The 20,719-nt window shown below is 30.9% G+C and overlaps 1 protein-coding gene and 1 non-coding gene across 2 annotated transcripts; one reads left to right on the top strand and one right to left on the bottom strand.

Annotated features, from left to right (window-relative positions):
- Nucleotides 1-2,486: 2,486 nt before the first annotated feature.
- On the top strand, nt 2,487-2,593 carry LOC123230227. The gene has a single exon (XR_006505039.1). It is a non-coding gene; the product is annotated as a small nucleolar RNA R71 (small nucleolar RNA).
- Nucleotides 2,594-15,220: 12,627 nt separating this feature from the next.
- LOC123229679 (patellin-3) lies at nt 15,221-18,079 on the bottom strand. Its single transcript, XM_044655598.1, has 5 exons — nt 17,421-18,079; nt 16,560-17,332; nt 16,340-16,464; nt 15,951-16,092; nt 15,221-15,810 (listed from the first exon to the last, which is right to left on the bottom strand). Exons 1-5 carry the CDS (start codon nt 17,929-17,931, stop codon nt 15,556-15,558), a joined length of 1,806 nt encoding a protein of 601 aa, XP_044511533.1. The 5' UTR covers nt 17,932-18,079; the 3' UTR covers nt 15,221-15,555.
- Nucleotides 18,080-20,719: the final 2,640 nt, after the last annotated feature.

The following is a 20,719-nucleotide window of genomic DNA, read 5'->3' as shown; positions in this document are numbered from 1 at the left end:
CTTCTCTTGGTTATCTGGATGAATTAAAATTTGTAAAAATCTTGAATATCCATCTTGATTGTAAAATAACTAGCAGTTCGCTAATCTTTCCAATACTGATCAATGAATGGCAATGGAAACTGGTCTTTTTTGGTGATGTTGTTTAGTTTCCTATATTTAATGCACATTCATCATCCCATAACTATTCTTGTTAGGATCAATTCATTGTTTTCATTTTTCACCATTGTTGTCCCACCTTTCTTTGGCACTACATGTACCAAGCTTTGCCATTTACTGTAAAAGATTGGATATATGATCTCGACATCTAATAGCTTTATGACTTCCTTCTTGACAACTTTTATCATGTTAAGGTTATGTTTTCATTGATTTTTTATTAAAGGTTTCTCATTGTCTAATATGTGAATCTGGTGTATACATATAGAGGAATTAATGCCTTTTATATTGTGAATATTGTATCCAATTATTTTTTATGTTCCCATAGTAGTCATATTAACTTCTCTTTTTGCTTAATATTCAGGTCAACACTGATAATAATAGGACAAGTAGAGTCAAGTCCAAGATACACGTACTAGAGCATAGTTAATAATGGTCTAAGTTCTACGTGAGGTGCATCTTTTGGCAAAAGCTATGGTACATTCATACTTGGATGTATCTTTGTCTGGTTAATGTATTCGAATTTCAGTCGTGATATCGATCTTGCTACTTCAACAGCTTCTAGGTAATATGTGTATGCAACAATTTCAATATCTTCATGAGTTGTAAATCCATTATGGATTAAATAGGATTCTAATGCGTCTTTCGACAAAACTTCCTTAAGTAGGTTGTCCACGCATTTTCAATGGATATCTATCCTACAATAAGAATTACTGATAGAAGGTTATGTGGTTAGTTTAAACACATTAAATTCTACTTTCTCTTACCCAATCTCAAATTTTAGTTTTCCATTCTTTACATATACGATAGCTCCCACTGTCACTAAGAATAGTGGTCCAAGAATGATAGGAATATGAGTGCCCTCCTCTATTTCTAAGACTACAAAGTCAACTAGGATATAAAATTTTTCTACTCGTATAGAAAAGTTTTCAAGCACTTTACACGAATATTTGATAGATTTGTTAACTAATTATAAAGTGATTATCATAGGTTTGAGTTCTCTTATATCCATCCTTTTGCATATCAATAATTGCATAAGGCTACTGCTAGCACCTAAGTCACATAATGATTTATCAAAATAATTCATTCCCTACCATGCATGGTATAGAAAAACACTTCTTAGGTATTTTAACTTTAGTGGCAATTTCTTTTAAGAGGGCTTTTGTTTCAGATTCTTCTAACTTCTTCTTATTTGACAGAATATCCTTTAAAAATTTGGCGTATAAGGGCATCTAAGTTATTGCTTCAAGGAATGATACATTAAGATTTATATGCTTGAATATCTCAGGAAATTTGCCAAACTATTGGTCTAATTTTACCTTGTGGTATCTTTGTGGAAACAAGAGAGCAATATGGCATTTATTTTGCCTTGAGTCTTTTTCTTCTTGTTCTCTAGTAGCTCATATAACATTTATTGCATCATTTTCACTAGTTGGCTTTACATTATGAAATACAAGATCTTCTAACTTTTGTGATGTGATCAACTTTATTGGGTGTGTATACATTAGTTCTTTGTATGTGTTTTTGCTTTTGGTGATTATTGCCTTACATTGTTCTCTCAAATTTATTGGTTGGCTCAATTATTTTTCTTTCTCTCATGAGTTTGATAAAAAAACTTGTTGGCTTAATTAAACTTCAAGCATTCTATTGTGTGTAACCAGTTATTTGATCTTTTTGGTGAGATGTTTGATAGCTTTTTCTTAAGCTTGTGTCTTTTGATTTTAAGCTTGAATGAAACTCTTCATTATTAGTTATATATTAGATTTTGGTTCCTTTGATGTAAGATGCAAAGATTGTTATAGTAGCATCTTATTTTGGAATCTTGGCGGTGATAGTCTAAAATTCTAGCTTATATCAGCTGGAACTAACTTGCTATTCCATAGGAAATTTGGGTGATTCCTCTAACTTGGATTGTAGGTTTTCGAGAATGGGTTCCCCTGATGATTTTGGTTAAAATTGATCATGTTTGTTGCTCATGGTTTTGCTTATTCGAGAATGCATTGAGAGTACTACAATTTATGCTAGCATGTCTTGCTCCGCATATCTCACATCTACCTCATGGATTGCCTTTATATCTATTCTTTCTAGTTTATTTGTTAAGGTATCAAGTTTTGTGTTAACCGTAGTTATTCTATCTACCTCATGGATTTTTGTAAGTTTTTTTGGTAAAAATTCATCAGTCTAGAATAAGTTGCTTGCTTCATTCTTTCAATCAATTGTAATGTGTTCTTTGTCATTAATCCTATAAACAATCCATTAGTGGTATGTCAAGAGCGATCTTGATGTGTCTTGGCACTTAGTTATAGAACTTTTGTATCAGTAACCAATCCAAAAGGCTATGATATGGGTAATGCCTCTGTAAATCCTTGTATCTTTCCCAAGCCTCATATAATGTTTCATAATATCTCATAGTGAATGTAGCATTATCATTTTTTACTTTTACTATTTTTCCATTTGGGAAGAACTTCATCAAGAATGCTTATGATAAAGCTTGCCAACTTATAAAACTACTATTCAAGTCAAATAGTAGTTTTTGTTAGGGTAGATATCGTATAACCAATTGATTTGACATTTGTAATTGTAATTTATCTTATTAATTAATAAAAAGATTTATAGTAATTCATTTCATATGTTTGTCTATTATATGATAGTGCGAATAACATGCCTTGAGAATGGTAGAACTATGATGAGGAGATTAAACAATTGATTATAGAAACCTTATACACACATTAAGTAGTCATTCTAGAAATGTCTATAATCTTGACATTGCAGTGACCAAGGGCACATGTAATGGTGATAGGATTATCATAGTGTTGAGTGACCCCACCAAAATGTTGTGACAATTCTTAAGTGTCGAAGTTGTTTGTTAATGGCTTGGTGCAACAAATGGGTGCACGTTGTAGACGTATTCATTGAACTAATCCTACCAGAGGATATCAACATGAATAGTTACTCTAATGTCTATGAAACAAATCCTTTGAATAGTACGAGTGCATTGATCCTTTGACTTAAGGGTGCCAAATCATCTTGTATAAAGACAGGTATGGTTTGACACTATCTAACATATTGTCGTAATAAAGGTATCATAAAGGCAATGATTGGTGACATCGTGAGATATCTGAAAGTTACAATCGATCAATAAAGGATTCATCACTCTTGAGCATAAAAGAAGATATCTCATATGCGAATGCTGAAAAACATTCATGACTACTTGAATTTATGGCCACAGTGGCATAAGGTTATAGCCTAATCTATGTAAGTCATTAATGTGCATCAACTCATATCGAGAAACTACTGAGATGACACATTTTTTCGTCTTAGCCTCGAGAGATATCGATTAGGGAAATGACTGAATTACACATAACAGTGATGTTGTAAAAGCTTATAGAGATGTTCACTGACACTCTATCGTTCAGATGGCTATAACGCTTTGCTAGAGGCCAATCTTGGTCAGTGTCTAAATTCAACCCAAATTTTGACACTATTGATTCGATAAAGAGCTTACGGGTCACAGAATTAAGTGGTTGATACAAACTAAGAGATAAGGATCATTTGACGACAATCCTTTAATCACAAAAAGAAACATATGGATATGTTTTGACTAGAATCATTTGGTGTACGCAGTGTCATATGGCATCATGCAAATACACTGTATGGTTTTGGCTAGACCCACTTAGGAGTCCAATTGAGCAAGGCCAAATGATGGATATGAGTCAACTAGCTGAGTTAACTTGTGGGTTAAGTGCTTTAGTTAAACAATGATTCTTCATAGTTCTTGTTTGATAGAAAGTTTAGATTGAGTTGGAATTATAATTTCATTAGGATTTCTATGCATTTAAACTTTCAATAAATTAAGAGTTTTAATTTAATAAAAACTCTTGGACACTTTATCACCTAAGCAATTAGAATCCTAGCTAACGTAGGATTCATACACACCTTATAATAAAAGTGTTTAATTTGAGTCAAAATTTTGACAACAAGCTAACATATACATCCTCAACACACATATTCACGCCTAGAACCTTATTGACGTAAGTTTCCATTGTCGTGACCTTCTTCTCACTTTTCTATGATCCAATGTTTAAGATCTAGTCAATAAAAGCCCTAGTAGCCTTTTTTCTAGATCGTCTCCCATTTGTTCTCCACATGTATACTAAGGTGTCGCCACATGAAATTTTTGAGGAGCTAACAATACAGGTATAATTTCTAAACATCCTATATATGTTTAACGTGTTCATGAATTTATGCATTAAAACAAGTATCTTAGATAGGTTTTAGGATCTTTGATAATTTTTAAAATTTTTAATTTTGCTACGTTACCCATTAATAATGCCCTAAAACCCTACAGTGGTATCACAACCACTGTTAGGCATATTTTCATGAAAATATTCTCGCAAACTTTGATTATATTTATATATAGTAGTATATAATTGATAAATAATCAAAACCAAACAATGTGATATCACGCACAACAAGGTTGCTCTACTTGGCAACATGCACCTGGATAGAAACCATCCTACAAGTCAATGCAAGCGATAGCCTGAGCTCTAACCACTAGAAAGTGGTAGGGCAGCTTTTGCCCTATCCTATTCCTAAGGTACGGGCTAGAGTGTAACCAAATGATACCTGTCTGGGTTGACCAATCAGACGAAGACTTGAAGACAAAATATTCACCAATTGGTGCATCATTAGATGACACCTGTTTGGGTTGACCAATCAAACGAAGACTCAAAGACAAAATATTCACCTAAGTTAACCAATCAAACTGCTTTTAGCTCAAGGGGTTCGATATTAGTTATGGCTATGTACTAATAAGTTTTATTAGATGGATGTGAATGGTTATAATTTTTCAGATATCACCTAACATACAACATAAAATCCGATAAGACCAATTAATTAAAAACCCTCAATTTAAATATTAAATCTAAGATTAAATTAGTGTCTTTTAATATGATACACTAATTAAGCCCTTATTCGTTGGAACTCTTTTTGTCAAAAGTGAATAGTACACTTCTGTCAGGTGAAAAATTAAGAGATGTTCATATTGGGTTCAATTTAACTAGTGTAATTTACTTGCTCGACAAAGTGAAGGTGAAGTATATTAGAAGCATGAGTAGAGAATGCATTTGTCGATGCAAGATGATATATAGTATCCACCTTGTTGACATTAAGAGTCACATTTGAGGATACATGATTTGTTGGGGGCAAAACTTAGCTTGAGTTCATTGGCTTTTGGTGATTAATTTGAAATTTACCTATTCGATTATTCGAACTTGATCACCAAAGTGAAAGGGAGAATTAATGCGATGGGATCTCGGTCCATTAGAAAGTTCATCAAAGCTTTTTAAGTACAATAATGAGAGCTAATGTCTTGAGAAAAATAGTTAGAGCATTTTAATTAATTAAATCCATAATTACAATGAATATTAATTATGAATAAAATTACCTATTATCTTTATCTATAAATTGTAGATCAAATAATCACCATATCAAACCTAACTTATCAATCAATTCTTAAAAAAAAAAAAAAAAATTGGCTAGATGGAAGCAACTTTACTGATTGGTGCAAAATCTTTAGATCTTTGAAAGGTCGTTGCCCAAAGAACCTACTTCCGATGCCAACCTAACAGAGAAAGATATTTTCAACAAATATCTTGATGATTTTGTGGAAGTTTAGTGTCTCATGCTAACTTCCATAACACTTGAGCTTCAAAGACAAAATGAGGAAATGGATGCTCTATCCATACTTGCTCACCTTTGAGAGTTATATGGCACTCATGCGATGGCTGAATGATATGAGGTAACAAGTGTTATGTTTGATTACAAACTTTTCAATAGAGGACAAGTTGGCCCTCTTATGGTTAAGATGATTAGTTATATTGAGAGGTTGGCAATCTTGGGCTTCATCATGGATAATGAGCTTGCCATGGACTTGGTGTTGAAATCCCTCCCTAAATCGTGAGCTAATTTCATTATGAATTTTAACCTATATGAGAAGGAAAAATCCTTGGAGGAGTTCTTGTATATGTTCAGGCAAGCTAAACAAGAGGTACGAATGGTAACTTCAAATAACATGCTTATGGTTAAAACACTGAAAACCAAAGCTAAAGGCAAATGCAAGGCCAAGGCTAAGGCTAAACCCAAGGCAAAGAAAGTAACCTGATACTGCTACTTAGTCGACAGGCGGTGTAGGGAAAGGGAAGGTTGACTATTTCAATTATGGCAAAGTTGGTCACTTGAAGAGATATTACAAGGCCTTTCTAGAGAATAAGAATAAGAAGGCAACTAGAACCTTTACTTTAAGTGTGTTTGTCATTGAGATATACTATTCTCCTTGCTTATCCTAGGTTGTAGATATAAGATGTGGTTCTTATATTTGTTCTGATATACAGGAACTATGGCACAATAGATTACTTGCCTAATGAGAGATTGACCTATGAGTTAGAAATAGAGCACGTGTTGCTATATTAGCCGTAGGAATTTATCATCTTATGTTAGCCATTAGGCTTGTTTTAGAATCAAATAACTACTATTATATTTCATCTGTTTCTAGAAATTTAATTTCTATGTCTGTTTTAGAAAAGGAAGGATATTCATTTTTTATTACTAATAGTACTCTAACTATTAGCTTTAATAATATTCTTTATGGAACGGCTGATTTGTATAATGGTTCATACATTCTAAAATTGGATAATAAAATTCTTAACGTGCAAAATAATAAACTTTTGAAAACAAAATAACTAAATACCACATATCTATGGTATTACAAGCCAGGCCATATAGGTCTAAAATATATATTAAAACTTTTTGAATAAAGAGTCTTGTAATCATTTGAATTTCAATCTTATGGTGAATATAAATCATGCCTATTTGGTAAGATAGTCAAAGCACTTTTCACTAGACATAGTGAAAAAGCAACTAAACTATTAGAGATCATTCATAATAATATGTATGGGTCTATGACGATAGATATCACTATATGTTTTTGTTGAAACACAAGTATGAATGCTTTGACAAATTCAAAGATTCAAGACCGAAGTAGAAAAGCAACTTCAAAAACAAATCAAAATCCTTCTAAACGATAGAAGAGGTGAATACCTAAGTGCTGAATTCAAAGGATACCTAAAGGAACATGGGATAGTCTCTCAACTCACTCTTTCTGGTAAACCATAACATAATAGTGCATTTGAACAGAGGAATAGGACCTTAGTGGAAATAATCAAGTTCATGATGAGTTTTATCGATTTACCTATGTCTTTCTAGGGACATGCCCTAAAGACTGCTAATTGCACACTGAATATGTCCCATATAAATTTACGGATAAAACTTCATTTGAGTCACCTAATCTAAAATACTTAAGGATTTAAAGTTATGAAACTTATGTCAAAAAATTGACTTCAAACAACCTACACACTAAGTCTAAAAAGTGTATCTTTATAGGGTCTTTAAAGAAAACTAAAGGATATTGCTTCTACCACTTAAAAGAGCGAAAAGTTTTTGTTGCTCATACCAGCGTGTTCTTTGAGAAAGAATTTATTCTCAAGTGACCAATAAGAAGAAGGTGGAACTTGGTGAAGTTTTTATACCACAAGATACCATAGATGTCAGAGAAGATGATGTGTCATCATTGATTATTGATCATAAAGAAGTTTCTTAACCTCAAAAGGAACAACCTCAAAACATAAAAGAGCTACATAGATCTATACGAATACATTGTAAGCCAGAAAATTTTGGTTTTCTTATGAATCAATATAGGGATGTATTGGTCATCTCTGATGACAAACTAAGACTTATAATAACATTGTCTCGAGTCCAAATTCTAATAAATGATTGGACGCCATAAAATCTGAAATAGACTCCATGTACAAAATCTAAGTATGGAATCTAATGGATGCACCTGAAGGAGTAAAACTTGTATAGTGCAAATGGGTTTTCAAAAAGAAAATTGACATGGAAAGTAACATGCATACCTATAAAGCACAATTGGTTGCCAAAGGTTTCACACAAAAATATGACAATAACTATGATGAAACCTTTTTACTAGTCATTATGTTTAAGTCTATTAGGATCATGCTCACTGTTATTGCATACCTTAACTATGAAATGTTTTAGATGGATGTCAAAATTGCCCTTCTAAATGGTAACCTTGTAGAGGATGTCTATATAGAACAACCCGATAGTTTCATTCTTGCTGGACAGGCTAATAAAATATGTAAACTATAAAAGTCAATTTATGGGCTTAAGTAAACTTCCAAAGTTCAAGTAACTAAGTAATGAAAAATAAATAGAATGGCAATCCACAACAAAATAGTGTAGCGAAAAAGAGAAATTGAATTCTATTAGAGATGGTTAGGTTAACAATGGCATAAGCAAAACATCAATGTCACTTTGTGATAATGTAATGTTAATTATTATCTATATACTTAACCAAGTTCCTACTAAATCAATTACTTCCACTTCCTATGAATTATGGACAAGTAGAAAACTAGAGTTAATATTGCACCCTTAATGGTTTGCAGTATTTATCCATTACTTTTCCCATAAGTATGGAAAATTTGTGCCAAGAGAAAAGTAATGTATCTTTATAAGATACATTAAACACTTCAAAGGATAAGTGTTCATTAGGGAGGATTTCACTGGAAGATTAACTGAAATTATATCAAAAGATGCTACATTCGTAGAGAATATTTTTCCTAATAGGGATGATGTTGATAAAGGTTTCATCTACATGAGATGAAAGAAGAATAAGAATAGGTACATCTCAATGACCATTAGTTGAGTATTAAAAAATAATACCTATACTTTTTCTAGACAGTGGGAGCAATGATCCTTAATTGTTTATTTCACCCATCTCAATCTAAGGAGAGCATTGAGATTAAGCTTCAATCTATTTCAGCTAGTAGGAGTAATGATAATAAATTGCGTAGGAATGGACGTATGAAAGTACCCTAGTGACATTTTTGAAATGAAAAACTAGGTTTTCATTATCACTTCCCTAGATGATGAAGAGCCTAAAATTATAGAAATAGTTGTCTCATCCCTTGACAAAGAAAAATGGCAAGATGCACTGGAAGAAAAGATGAAATACCTAAAAACAAACCAAGTCTAGAGTTTTGGTTGACCAATCACTGGGTCAAAAATTTATTAAGAACAAATGGATTCCTTAAATCAATCGTAAGGTGGATGGTTTAATAGATAAATATAATTTTGCCTTGTGACAAAAAACTATACTCAACCAGGAAGTATAGATTACTGAAAAGCATTTTCACCAATTAAAAAATTTCACTTCAATCTATTTGATTCTAGCTGTAGTAATACATTTAAATTTAGAATTGCATCAAATGAATGTCAAGACAACTTTCCTTATTGGAGAACTTGACAAAGAAACCTACATAAAACGATATATAAATCTCATTGTTACAGGTTAAAAGCGTAAAATGTGCAAGCTTCAAGAACATTATATGACTTTATGATGATTAAATATGACCACTGTGTCTATGTAATGAAATCTGATGACAAATTTGCAATTATATCTTTGTATGTGATGATGTGTTGATAGTTAGAAATGATATGGAGTAAGTGATAGCCATTAAAGGAAAGTTGTCCATGTTTTTTACCTGAAGGATGTAGGTAAAGAGATTACATACTATGAATTAAAATCCAAAGAAATTATGCAAGGAAACTTTTGACTTGGTCACAAAAGTATAATATTTAAAAGATTCTAGAACGATTCAATATGATAAACTATAAGCCTGATGATACTCCTGCGTCAAATGGTAAATTATTGAGTCAAGAAATATGTCCCATAACTTAAAATGAAAGTAGAGAAATGTCAATAGTTACCTATTCAAATGTTATCGAATGTATTATGTATATGTGTGCATGCTCAGACATTTATTTTTTGTTGTCAAGCTAGTTAGTCAATATGAGTCAAATCTTGAGAAAAGCATTAAAAGGTTGTCAAGAGGATATTGATATATCTAAAAGGTGTTGTGGATTGTTGTTTATGTTGTTAAGGATCGAATTTGTGTTTGATTAGCCTTTTTTATGTCAATTAGGGAAATGATTTAAACAACACAAATCAATTTCTGACTATGTTTTCTTACTCCAAAAGGGTTTGTATCTTGAAGTGATAAGAACTAAACATATGTAGTCTTATTTACAATAAAGGCTAAGTATATAGCATGTTCAATGATTGTGCAAGAAACTGTTTTGGTTAATAAGATTCTTCATGAATTTAGATAAACAGGACAATATTATTGGAGTAATAGTTATCCGTTGTCATAATCAAAATAGGATAGCTTTCTCAAAAAGATCCCAAATTTTATATCATAATCAAACATATCAATACTAGACACAAGTTTGTAAGAGACATTATTTCCAAGAGAGAAGTGAGCGTACAATATATTTCTACGCATTGAATGGTCATTAATCCTTTCACCAAACTTGGTCCAAGAAATGTATATCTTACACATGTTAAATCTCTTAGATTATGTAGATTGTGATTGATAACTTGTTGAGCTTATATATTGCACTAGAGACACAATGTAAAAAACCATGAATTCAAATTCATTTTTGTTTTGAATTTACTTCTCAAAATTATTGGGCTTTCACTGTATACACATCACTTTTATTTGAAATCTCAACAAGATTACAATGTCACATAAGTTAGAGATTGACTCACTCACATGAGCAATCGCCTTTGGCGATGAGAAAGCTAGTAAAGATAAGACATAATTCTTGAGAAAAAAAAAGGGCATTGAGAGGACATACCAATGGGAGACAAATTTCTCAAGAAAAGAATTGTAAAATTTGAAATGTTGTCTTGATAAACAATCAAGAAGAGGTCACGAATAGATACATTTAATAATGACCGATTTGGATTTCCCACATCCAAATAATTTGTGAATGTTAAACATGAGTTCTTAATAAGAATGAATACTATAAGTGTGAAAATGATTAAGAACTCAAGATAGATGTTGAATGTAGCGACTGAACTAAGATCTCTACAGTGTTGAAGTAATCACATTTATGAAAAATACATACTATAGTACATGATTGATAGCATATGTGCATAAGTAAGACGACCATTTAAAGTAGTGAAAGGATGAACTCTAATTCCTCATTGTGTAAGACTTTATAAGGTTTACTTCATGTTGGTACCCTTAAACTCTTTGTTGTTATTCAAACTTTACTCTTAGTATTGCTATTTTAGCTTGATACCTATAGGCACATACGATTCGATCTATCGAACATGACTAGAAAAGTAACAAAGTTTAAATTGAGAATTTCAAGTATAAGAGAAAAATTTATATATTACGTGTCTATTGACCAATCGATCTTGTCACTCATTTTGGAGAATAGACTTTATCATAGATACATAGAAAAATAACATAATGATAAATGAGGGATTAAAGGGAGCCAGTGTTATTAAATAAGTATGGGTTACTTCGAGTCTAACGCTTTATTATATTTTATTTAAGTTGAAATGGTTATGTTATTCCTAACAAATTCATAATAATAGGCTCTCAAGTGCAAGTAACTCGTGAAGTCACATAATACATTTGCAAGTATGAAATATACTGTCGTATGAGATTTATGTGTCTAAATATTTATTTCAAGTCTTTCATTATGTGTGAGTAGGAGACATTAGGTCTGAGTCCACCCATAACTTGTAAACCTGCTCTAGTTTCATTAAAACTGCCAAAGGACAATTACATGGCATTTAGGTGGTAATTGGACTTTTATATATATGTTCAAAACTGCACCCAACAAAGTGATAATGCATTTTCTCTTATGTTTCTCTTCTCAGAAATATACAGAAGCATAACAAGCGTAAGAATTATGATGTCTCCCAATATACAATTAAAATGACAATGCACATATGCAAATTGTGTTGTGGAGAAATGACTAATTGTCATAACCTCTATGAACCATCCACGTGAGCAGAGCACAATACGAGCACACCATAAAAATTTTACAGAATTACAAATTATAGAATATTGGCATGTTTATCTTAAATTTTCCAACACCTTATCTCCCAACTGAATATTGGCGTGTTTGTTTAAAATTTTCCAACACCTTGTCTCCCAACTGATGAGTTTGAAGTAAAATCTTCTTTAAGTCATTAGAATCTTTATGGTTCAGTGAAATAAAACCACACAAATATCAAATAAGTTTAATGTAGAAGGTATGTATTATCAGATAATGCTATAGTGCAAGACATGTAATGCCTTGTTTATATAGATTTTAAATCAGTTAACTACTAGAGCGATCATTCATCCTAGATGAATGGTCATTTAGCTTCTTTAATTATTTCATATGACATGAGATTCATATCGTTCACCTAAAATAATACAAAAGGGCATAACTTTAATTTTCAATGTGTAGTCATTTTTTGTAATTCAAATGCATCATTATAAATTAAATGACTAAAATAGTTTTGCTACATATATATGTGTTACATTTTGTCTTGTGCAAAAATTAAATTAAAACAAAATAATATAATGATAAACATAAGTCACAAGTAATCGATCCAACCACCTTAATATATATATATATATACTAAATTATATATCATAATTTGATGTATTTATCATTAGTATGATTTGCCATACCAAGGATGAACAGAAGTAAAACATAATTATAATGCTTGACACGTTCGTGTGGTCCAGCATGTCAAATTGATCTTAATTTGACGATAAAAGCACTTGATGTTTCATCAAATCATTATTGAGAAGAGATGGAAGCAAAATTGACGGAAATTTTATTGGAAACCCAAATAAATTCATATTCATGTTCGCATTCAAATTATGTTTCTCAGTAAGGGGACTTATCTCCCAATCAAATAACAAAATTTCTTTTGGCCAAAGGATTATTTCCCACCCAAACTATGCTAAATTCTTAGAGTTTCTCTCGTTAACTTTGAAAATATCATTTACCCATCCATGACAGTTTAAATCTATTAATTTTAAGGATAAAATTATTATTTAATATTTAATATTAAAAATAAACTTCAATATGATTTTATTTCCCCCCCCCCCCAAAATTAAAAAAACTAACTTTTCTCCCCTAAGCTAAGTTTAAAAAGATCGCATTCCCCCCCTAGGGTTTATTTCAAAACCTGTTCACTTTCTCTGGTGTCATCGTTGGCCCTCTCTCCCTCCCGACGATTTCTCTTCCACCGACGACCCACCCCAACTCCACCCCAATTCATCCAGTGCCGAGAGACGTCGTCTGGGAAGAGAAATCATCTTCCTAGACGATGAAGACGAGATCGATCGATCTCGTCTTTATCGTTTGGGAAGACAATTTCTCTTCTCATACGATGTCTCTCGGCGCTGGATGAATTGGGGTGGAGTTGGGGTGGATCGTCAATGGAAGAGAAACCGTCGGGAGGGAGAGACGGCCGGCGATGGTGTCAGAGAAAGTGAACGGATTTTGAAACTAAACTCTAGGGGAGGGAAATGTGATCTTTTCAAATTTAGCTTAGGAAAAAAAATGTTAGTTTTTAAACTTTTGGGGGGAAAATGAGATTAAATTTTCAGATATTAGAGTTCTGTTAAATTTAATCGGCTATGGGTGGGTAAATGATATTTTCAAAGTTAACGAAGGGAACTTTGAGGATTCAGCATAGTTTGGGTGGCAATAGTCCTTTGGCCATTTCTTTTTAAGATTTCAAAAATGATATAAATCCCTAAACTATTAATATATAATTCAAATTTATAACATAATAAATTGATAAATATTTATCAAATTGTCTTTTTATAATTTATTTTAACAATAAAAATTTAATATAAAATGACTTATGTTATTGCTGTAATTATATTAAAATTTTCATTATTTGATTATACATGATCAGTTTAGGGAACGTTTGACTGAGAATAATTTTTAATTATTTTAGTCATTTATCTTTTATTATTAATAATAGATGATATAATAATTAATATAAAAATATTTGGATAATCTATCTTTTATTATTAATACTATTTTATTCGGTTTTGAGGTAATAAAAAATTTTAGTAATATTCTATTACAAATAGTGATGCGATAAGTAATATAAGAGATAATTTAATTACCACCTCTAACTTAGGTATTAAAATATTACCAATGATTTTATTGTAATTATATTTTTATTTATTAATTTTTTAGAATAAAAATAACCACATTTTCAATTAATATAAAAAGTAACATAAAAAATATTTTAGAATAATTATTCTCAAATATATTTAAGTAAAATAATATATTAATATTCTTTTATTAACTATAAACAAACTTATACCAAATTTTATCAAATATAATAATTGTTTGTATTAGTAATTTTCTAGATAATCTATTTTAAAATTTATTTTTTAATTTTAATAATAAAACATTACTTCGATAAAACACACCCTTATTAATGCTTTCACATTAAATATCACAAAATTATTAATGTAATTTTACCTTTTTTACAATCTTATTTTTATTTATTGATTTTTTTTTTTACAAAAATACTTTTATTTTTAATTAAAATATTATATAACATAAAAAAATATTTTAAAAAATATATTGACAATAAAAAAATAACTTAAAACTATAATTTAATTAATTAATTTCTTAATTTAGCAACATAGAGAAAAACTTAATATATAATTAACAATTAAGATAAAAAATATTTTAAAGGTATAAAAAGCAAATGTTTATATTAATTTAACCCAATATATACTAATTTATATTCAATGATTTTACAAATATATTTAAATAAAACATCTTAATATATTTTATTAAAATACTTAAATACAATAATTATTTAAACATATAAAATATACGATATACTAAACCGTAATTTTCAAAATTCATCTTTCTTATCTGCAATCTTCTAATTTAATATTTTTATTTTAAATGCGACAAGGAAACTTTAATGCCCACGTTGTCAAAAATCAAAATTTTATAAAACTTTGATCTTATCTTGTGAACAAATTTAATCAACAAAAGCTATCAAATTTTGACTTGACCACCAACTGCAATTATATTATATAAATGGGAACGAAATGTAGTAATTGGTAACATCAACAAATAGTTATAAACATATACCAAATAATAAACAACTTAATACATGAACAAATTTTACACAAATTTTACAGGCATTATGTATCAAAAATAAATTTAGAGTTTCTGTCCACATTCCACACACATCCCCATCCAAAAGCAGACCACCAAAGTCCCCAAAACTAATAGGAAAAAAAATTAATATAAATGAAATTCCCCCAAGTTTAAACTTTTAAATTAAAATTCAACCAAAAATAAATCAAACCCTCTATCATAAAACAAAAGAACCCTTTCATATTTGTCCAATGTAATGCCTTCTAGTTGATAAGATATTGAAACTCCAGAATAGCATTGAGTAATCATTCACTCAAAGGTTTAATCAGAGGTTGGCTTGGTCTTGGACCTGTATAGGAGCTTCTTCTTCTTAGAGCTCTGGTTATCAACGGTGAGCACCACCTTGCCAGGTTCACCAATTTTATAAGTGTCAGAGATAACTGGTTCATCAATAGGTGCAATCTTCCTTGTCTTTGAAACAATTACAGTGTAGCTGCCTTCCGCACTTGGCACAAATTCAGCTCCATAGCTCACATCCCACCCCAGAACTCGGAGTTCCCAAACCAGAATGCTCTTCTGTAAAAATTAACAAATTACATAATCAACATGTAATTCAAACACAATGCATCAAAGAATAAAATTGAGTCGTCACTAATTCCTAGCAGTTTATGCGAAAATAGGGTTATTTATAAACATATTAATTATGGTGGAAAAACCTCATCAGCTGGGAATTCAATAATGTGTTTGGCAGCAGGCTTGACTGTAATTTCAGTGGCAGCATCAACTGTTGCAAATTCCTGCTCACCCTCCCGACTCAGTCCACCATACTGAACTGGTACCTGTTCCGGAGCTATATATCTGTTTGCAATAAAAAGGTTATTAGATGGAGCCAATCCGAATACACACTGATGAAAAAATTGCCAAGGACTGAATCTAATGGAGCCAATCCCTTTAGTACTAAAGGGAAATGAAAGGAGAGTGGGAACCACAGATAGAGTGATATAAATGATCAATATTCAATAACTGGAGTTACAAAGATCCATTAAATGAAGCAACAACCATAGATGATCAAGTCAATTAACAGATTGGAAGAATTTGTACATACTTGAAAAGGGCATCTGAAGATTTGGATGGGCCAGCAAAAACAAACTTGCTCTTGGTCCTCTGAGTGAAGAAAGGACTAATCATTCTATTGAAGGCAAGATACCACCACGGAACATTGATGAACACCTTTAAATAACCAAAACAAATACGGAGAGGATTGTTAAAACATATATATAACTGACTATTTTTGTATGGTCAAAATTAATGGCGGATCAACTTACCTGTTTAGCAACAAACTCTGGATAATTATCTTGAAGAAGTTGCAGAGCTTGGTTGGTAGCCAGCCTGAGCTCCCTCTTAAGTCCAGAAAAATTCTTAAGGTCATTAACCTGAACAAGAGTACAGATTCCACTTGGACTGAAATCAAGTTTTCTAATGCTTTTCTCCAGAAGTTGAATCCTCCACCTCAAGAATTTGGTGCGCTTCTCATCATCAGCAAAAGTATTCTGATACAACTCCTTGTTTTGGAATTCACCGAACACATTATAACACACAGGATGGCCTTCCTTATCAAATCCATGCATAAAAACCACTTTATCCCACTCATTTCCAAGATCCTCTTCCAGCAGCGAATCAATTCCGAACTGCTTTCGCCAGATAACGGTGTTCTTGATCATAGTGAAAGCCTCCTTGACCTTAAAATCCCTGGCTCTAAGGAACTTTAAGAGGATTGTATCACTTCTTTCATCTCCCAGAAGTGGAATTCCCCATACGTAAACCTCTTCCGGTTGAATAGGAATGGCGTCTTCTTCTTTAGGTTCTTCTGCAGGAGTCACCTCGGCTGGAGCTGCCTCTTCCACGGCAGCCGGAGCCGAAACTGCAATTATTGTTTCTTCAATAGCTTCCACTGTTTTGGCTCCATCTTCATCAACAATAGCCGTTACAGTTTCAACCACTTCAGCAACCACAACTGTCTCCGCCACCTCAGCTGGCGGTGGAGGAGTCTTTTCCTCCTCTTTTGCTTCAACTTCAACAGCAGCTGGAGCTGCTTCAACTGTAGCATATTTAACTATGATGTGAATACAAGGTTCAAAACATGAATTATTTATAAATGATAAAAAAGATAAATAAATAATTTATACCGGGTGTTTCAACCTCCGTTTTGGAGGATTCTTCTGGTTTAGTTTCTTCCTCGGCTTTAGCTTCCTCAGGTTTGGCTTCCTCGGGTTTAGGTTCTTCAGAAGCCTCTTTGACCTTGACTGGTTCAGGAACCTTCTCTTCTTCTTTAGCAGGCGGAGGAGGAGGAGGCGGGGCAGTGAACTCATGCTTGTTGAGAGCTTCTTGAATAAGTAGCTTCAACTCATCAAGAGCTTTCTTCTCAGGGTCGGGAAGCTCACCAACAACGTTAGACTCCTCCTTGAAAGAAGTGGATTGAACAATCTTGTCTTCTTCAACAGGTTTGGATGATTTCTCAGCTTCAATAGCCTCTTCAATGGCTTCTTCAGTGGTGGGCTTGCCGGTCTCAGGAGCCTCAGGCTCAGGTTCAGGTGCAGGTGGAAGTGGGTCATTCTCAGTGATGGGTTTCTCAACAACTTGTTCAGTTGGTGGAGGGGTTTCAGAAGCAGCTGCCGGCTTTTGTGTCTCCTCAGCCATGATCAAATTAAGAAAGAGCAATAAAGGATAAAAAAAGACAAAGGATATCGAAAGAGAAGGGGTAGATGAAGGAGAAATTACAAGTGGAAAAAATTAGAATGAGAGAGAGAGAGAGAGAGGGAGGAAGAAAGCAGTAAAGTCTTAAAATGAGAAGGGAAGAGAGAGGGGTGGAGGTGGGCAAAGAAGAAACAGTCTGTCAGAACTATTTGCCAGCTATTACACCACTTTGTCATTGGACCCCACATCACTTCAATATCATTAACTTATTCAATTTAAATAATTTTTTTTTTATTTTGTTTGTTTGAGGATACAAGAAATACTAAGAATTTTAAATAGTAAAAACGTAGGGTAATTATTACAGGACAAACGACTATTTTGAGTATTTTCCACTCCGGGCTGCATGAAATGATTCTTTCGTCAAATGTTTTAATAAAATTCATTAAAATTTTTATTAAATTATTTTTATCTTATTTTATATTAATTTTACTTAAAATAATAAAAATTTATTAATAAAAATATACACATATTATATTTAGAAATAAATTATATTTTTTAAAATATTAATAAAATTTATTAAGAGTTTTTAAATTAAAAAAATTGAGTTTTTTTGTATTTTAAAAATTTTGAGTATACTTATCATTAGTTTCAACAACAATAATCACACACTCAAAAATTGGATAAAATATATATATTACATTAAAAAGTATCAAAATTAGAATATCATATATATACATATAAAGTAAATATAATAATTTTTGAAACAAAATAAAAAATATATCTTTATGTCCCAATAAGTTTAAGCAAAATATATGTACACCCTCATAATATTATTCATGGTTTAATTTAATAAATTAATATAAATGTTTTTGTTTTACTGTAAAACTAATAATTACTTGTACGCTTGACCAGAAAAACAAATTTAATAGATGAAATCATTTCATTTCATCAAGGTAATGGTGGTTTTTTTTTATTTTTTAACTCAAAATGATAGATCTGATATAGGAATCTATGAAAATGAATCAAGGATAAAAAAAAAATTGAAATAGGTGGGCATGATTTGCCGGTTCATGTAGGGTAAAATGAAAGTTTCCAATTAGTGTTTTAAGGGAAAAATATGTCTAGGGATAAAGGAAATTTTACTAGGCAAAAAAAAAAAAACACCTAAGGTAAATAATATTTTACAGCAAGCTAAATGAAGGGATTAAGTGATATCTACTATACGTTGATGTCTGATTTTTTTTTTTTTTAATTGAAATAAGGGGATAAAATTATTTTTTGTTGGTTGTAACTTACAAGGATTTAGTGATATTTTTCAATAAATAAAATGAGGGGATAAACAAATATTTAGTAGTAGCCAATGTTTAAACAGTGAATTGATATCCATTGGATATATTTCAGTCACTATATATTAAGGATGGATATGAATCAAATCAAGTTTGAATATATTTTTGTTCAAGTTTGACTTGAATGAAAAATAATATAGTTCGAGTTTGTTGAGTTAAAATTAAGAGTAATTTGGATTCGATTTAAATAAAAAAAGGTTCAGATCAAGTTCATGGCAAAAATCATTGGCTTAAATTCATAGCTCGAGTTCATGACTCATTAATAAAATAATATTGTTTTATTTAATAATTGATAAAACGATATCGTTTTTAATAATTGCTTAGTATAAGTAAAATCAAGTTCAAACCGAATCAAACAATTCTTGGGATTGCAAGTTGGACTAAGTCATACTTCATTTAATAGTTTGACTTGATTTAAAAAAAGAGCGAACTCTCCTAGCTTAAACTCGATTTGAATTCAAATTAAGTTCAACCAACGTCCAACCTAGTTTAAGTTAAAGCTAACAATTTTTAACACGACCAATTTACTTGACATGATATAATATGAAAAAAAAAATTGGGTTAGAGTTAAGTTTTTATAACACAAAATTTATTTTAAGCAACCTAGTACAACTCAAAATTAAAGTGGATGGTGGTAGAGTTCAAACGAAAGTAACTTGATATGACCCGAATCAATTCAAATGTTTTAGAAAAATATTAATTTAATAGAATTTGTTAGAGATAAATTATAAAAATGTTGAAAGACAATATAAACAACAGTTAAAATCTTTATAAATTGTATATAATTGTAATTACTCATATGTTTTTTTATTAAATAAGACAAAATGTTATATTATGTATTTTATTAATCGTTAGTTGAGGTAATTTAGTGAATAAATTAAAATGGTAAAATGTTTTAAAAAGTGAAAATAATAAATAATTTTAAGTCAAATCGAGTTAACTTGAATATTTAAGGGTTAAATTAGGGATAAAATTTTTTATATAACTTGAATTATCATGTCTAATTCAAATCCTACCTTATCACAAACATGAAATCTCGAGTAAAAATAAAATTTTAAATTTTTAGTGTTTATTTAATAATTTAATATCTAATTATTTATGCACTAATAAATATGAATTTAGATATCAACAATTATATGCCATTAAGTATTACCCTATTCTTTCAAAATTAATTTCCAAATTAATACAGATACTGATATTTATTCTTTTTGTCTTATGGATATGAGTTAGCATCCGCAATCTCATAATGATGATATACCAATAAATAAATTAAAATAGAAAACAAGACAATTCTCTTTATTGCGTACGGTTATATTGTGTTGTGATGATGTTAATTAATAATAATACCATAATAAATATTTGGATGAGAGTGTTTACAACAAGAAGTAGAAAATACTTGTTGTTGTCTTGACTCCATTTTCTAAATTTAATATTGTTTCACAAAT

The sequence above is a fragment of the Mangifera indica genome, chromosome 11, assembly GCF_011075055.1.
Source record: "Mangifera indica cultivar Alphonso chromosome 11, CATAS_Mindica_2.1, whole genome shotgun sequence".
NCBI classification, from domain to species: domain Eukaryota; kingdom Viridiplantae; phylum Streptophyta; class Magnoliopsida; order Sapindales; family Anacardiaceae; genus Mangifera; species Mangifera indica.
Note: the sequence above shows the minus strand (reverse complement) of the source record. Positions and strands in the feature narration are given on the sequence as shown.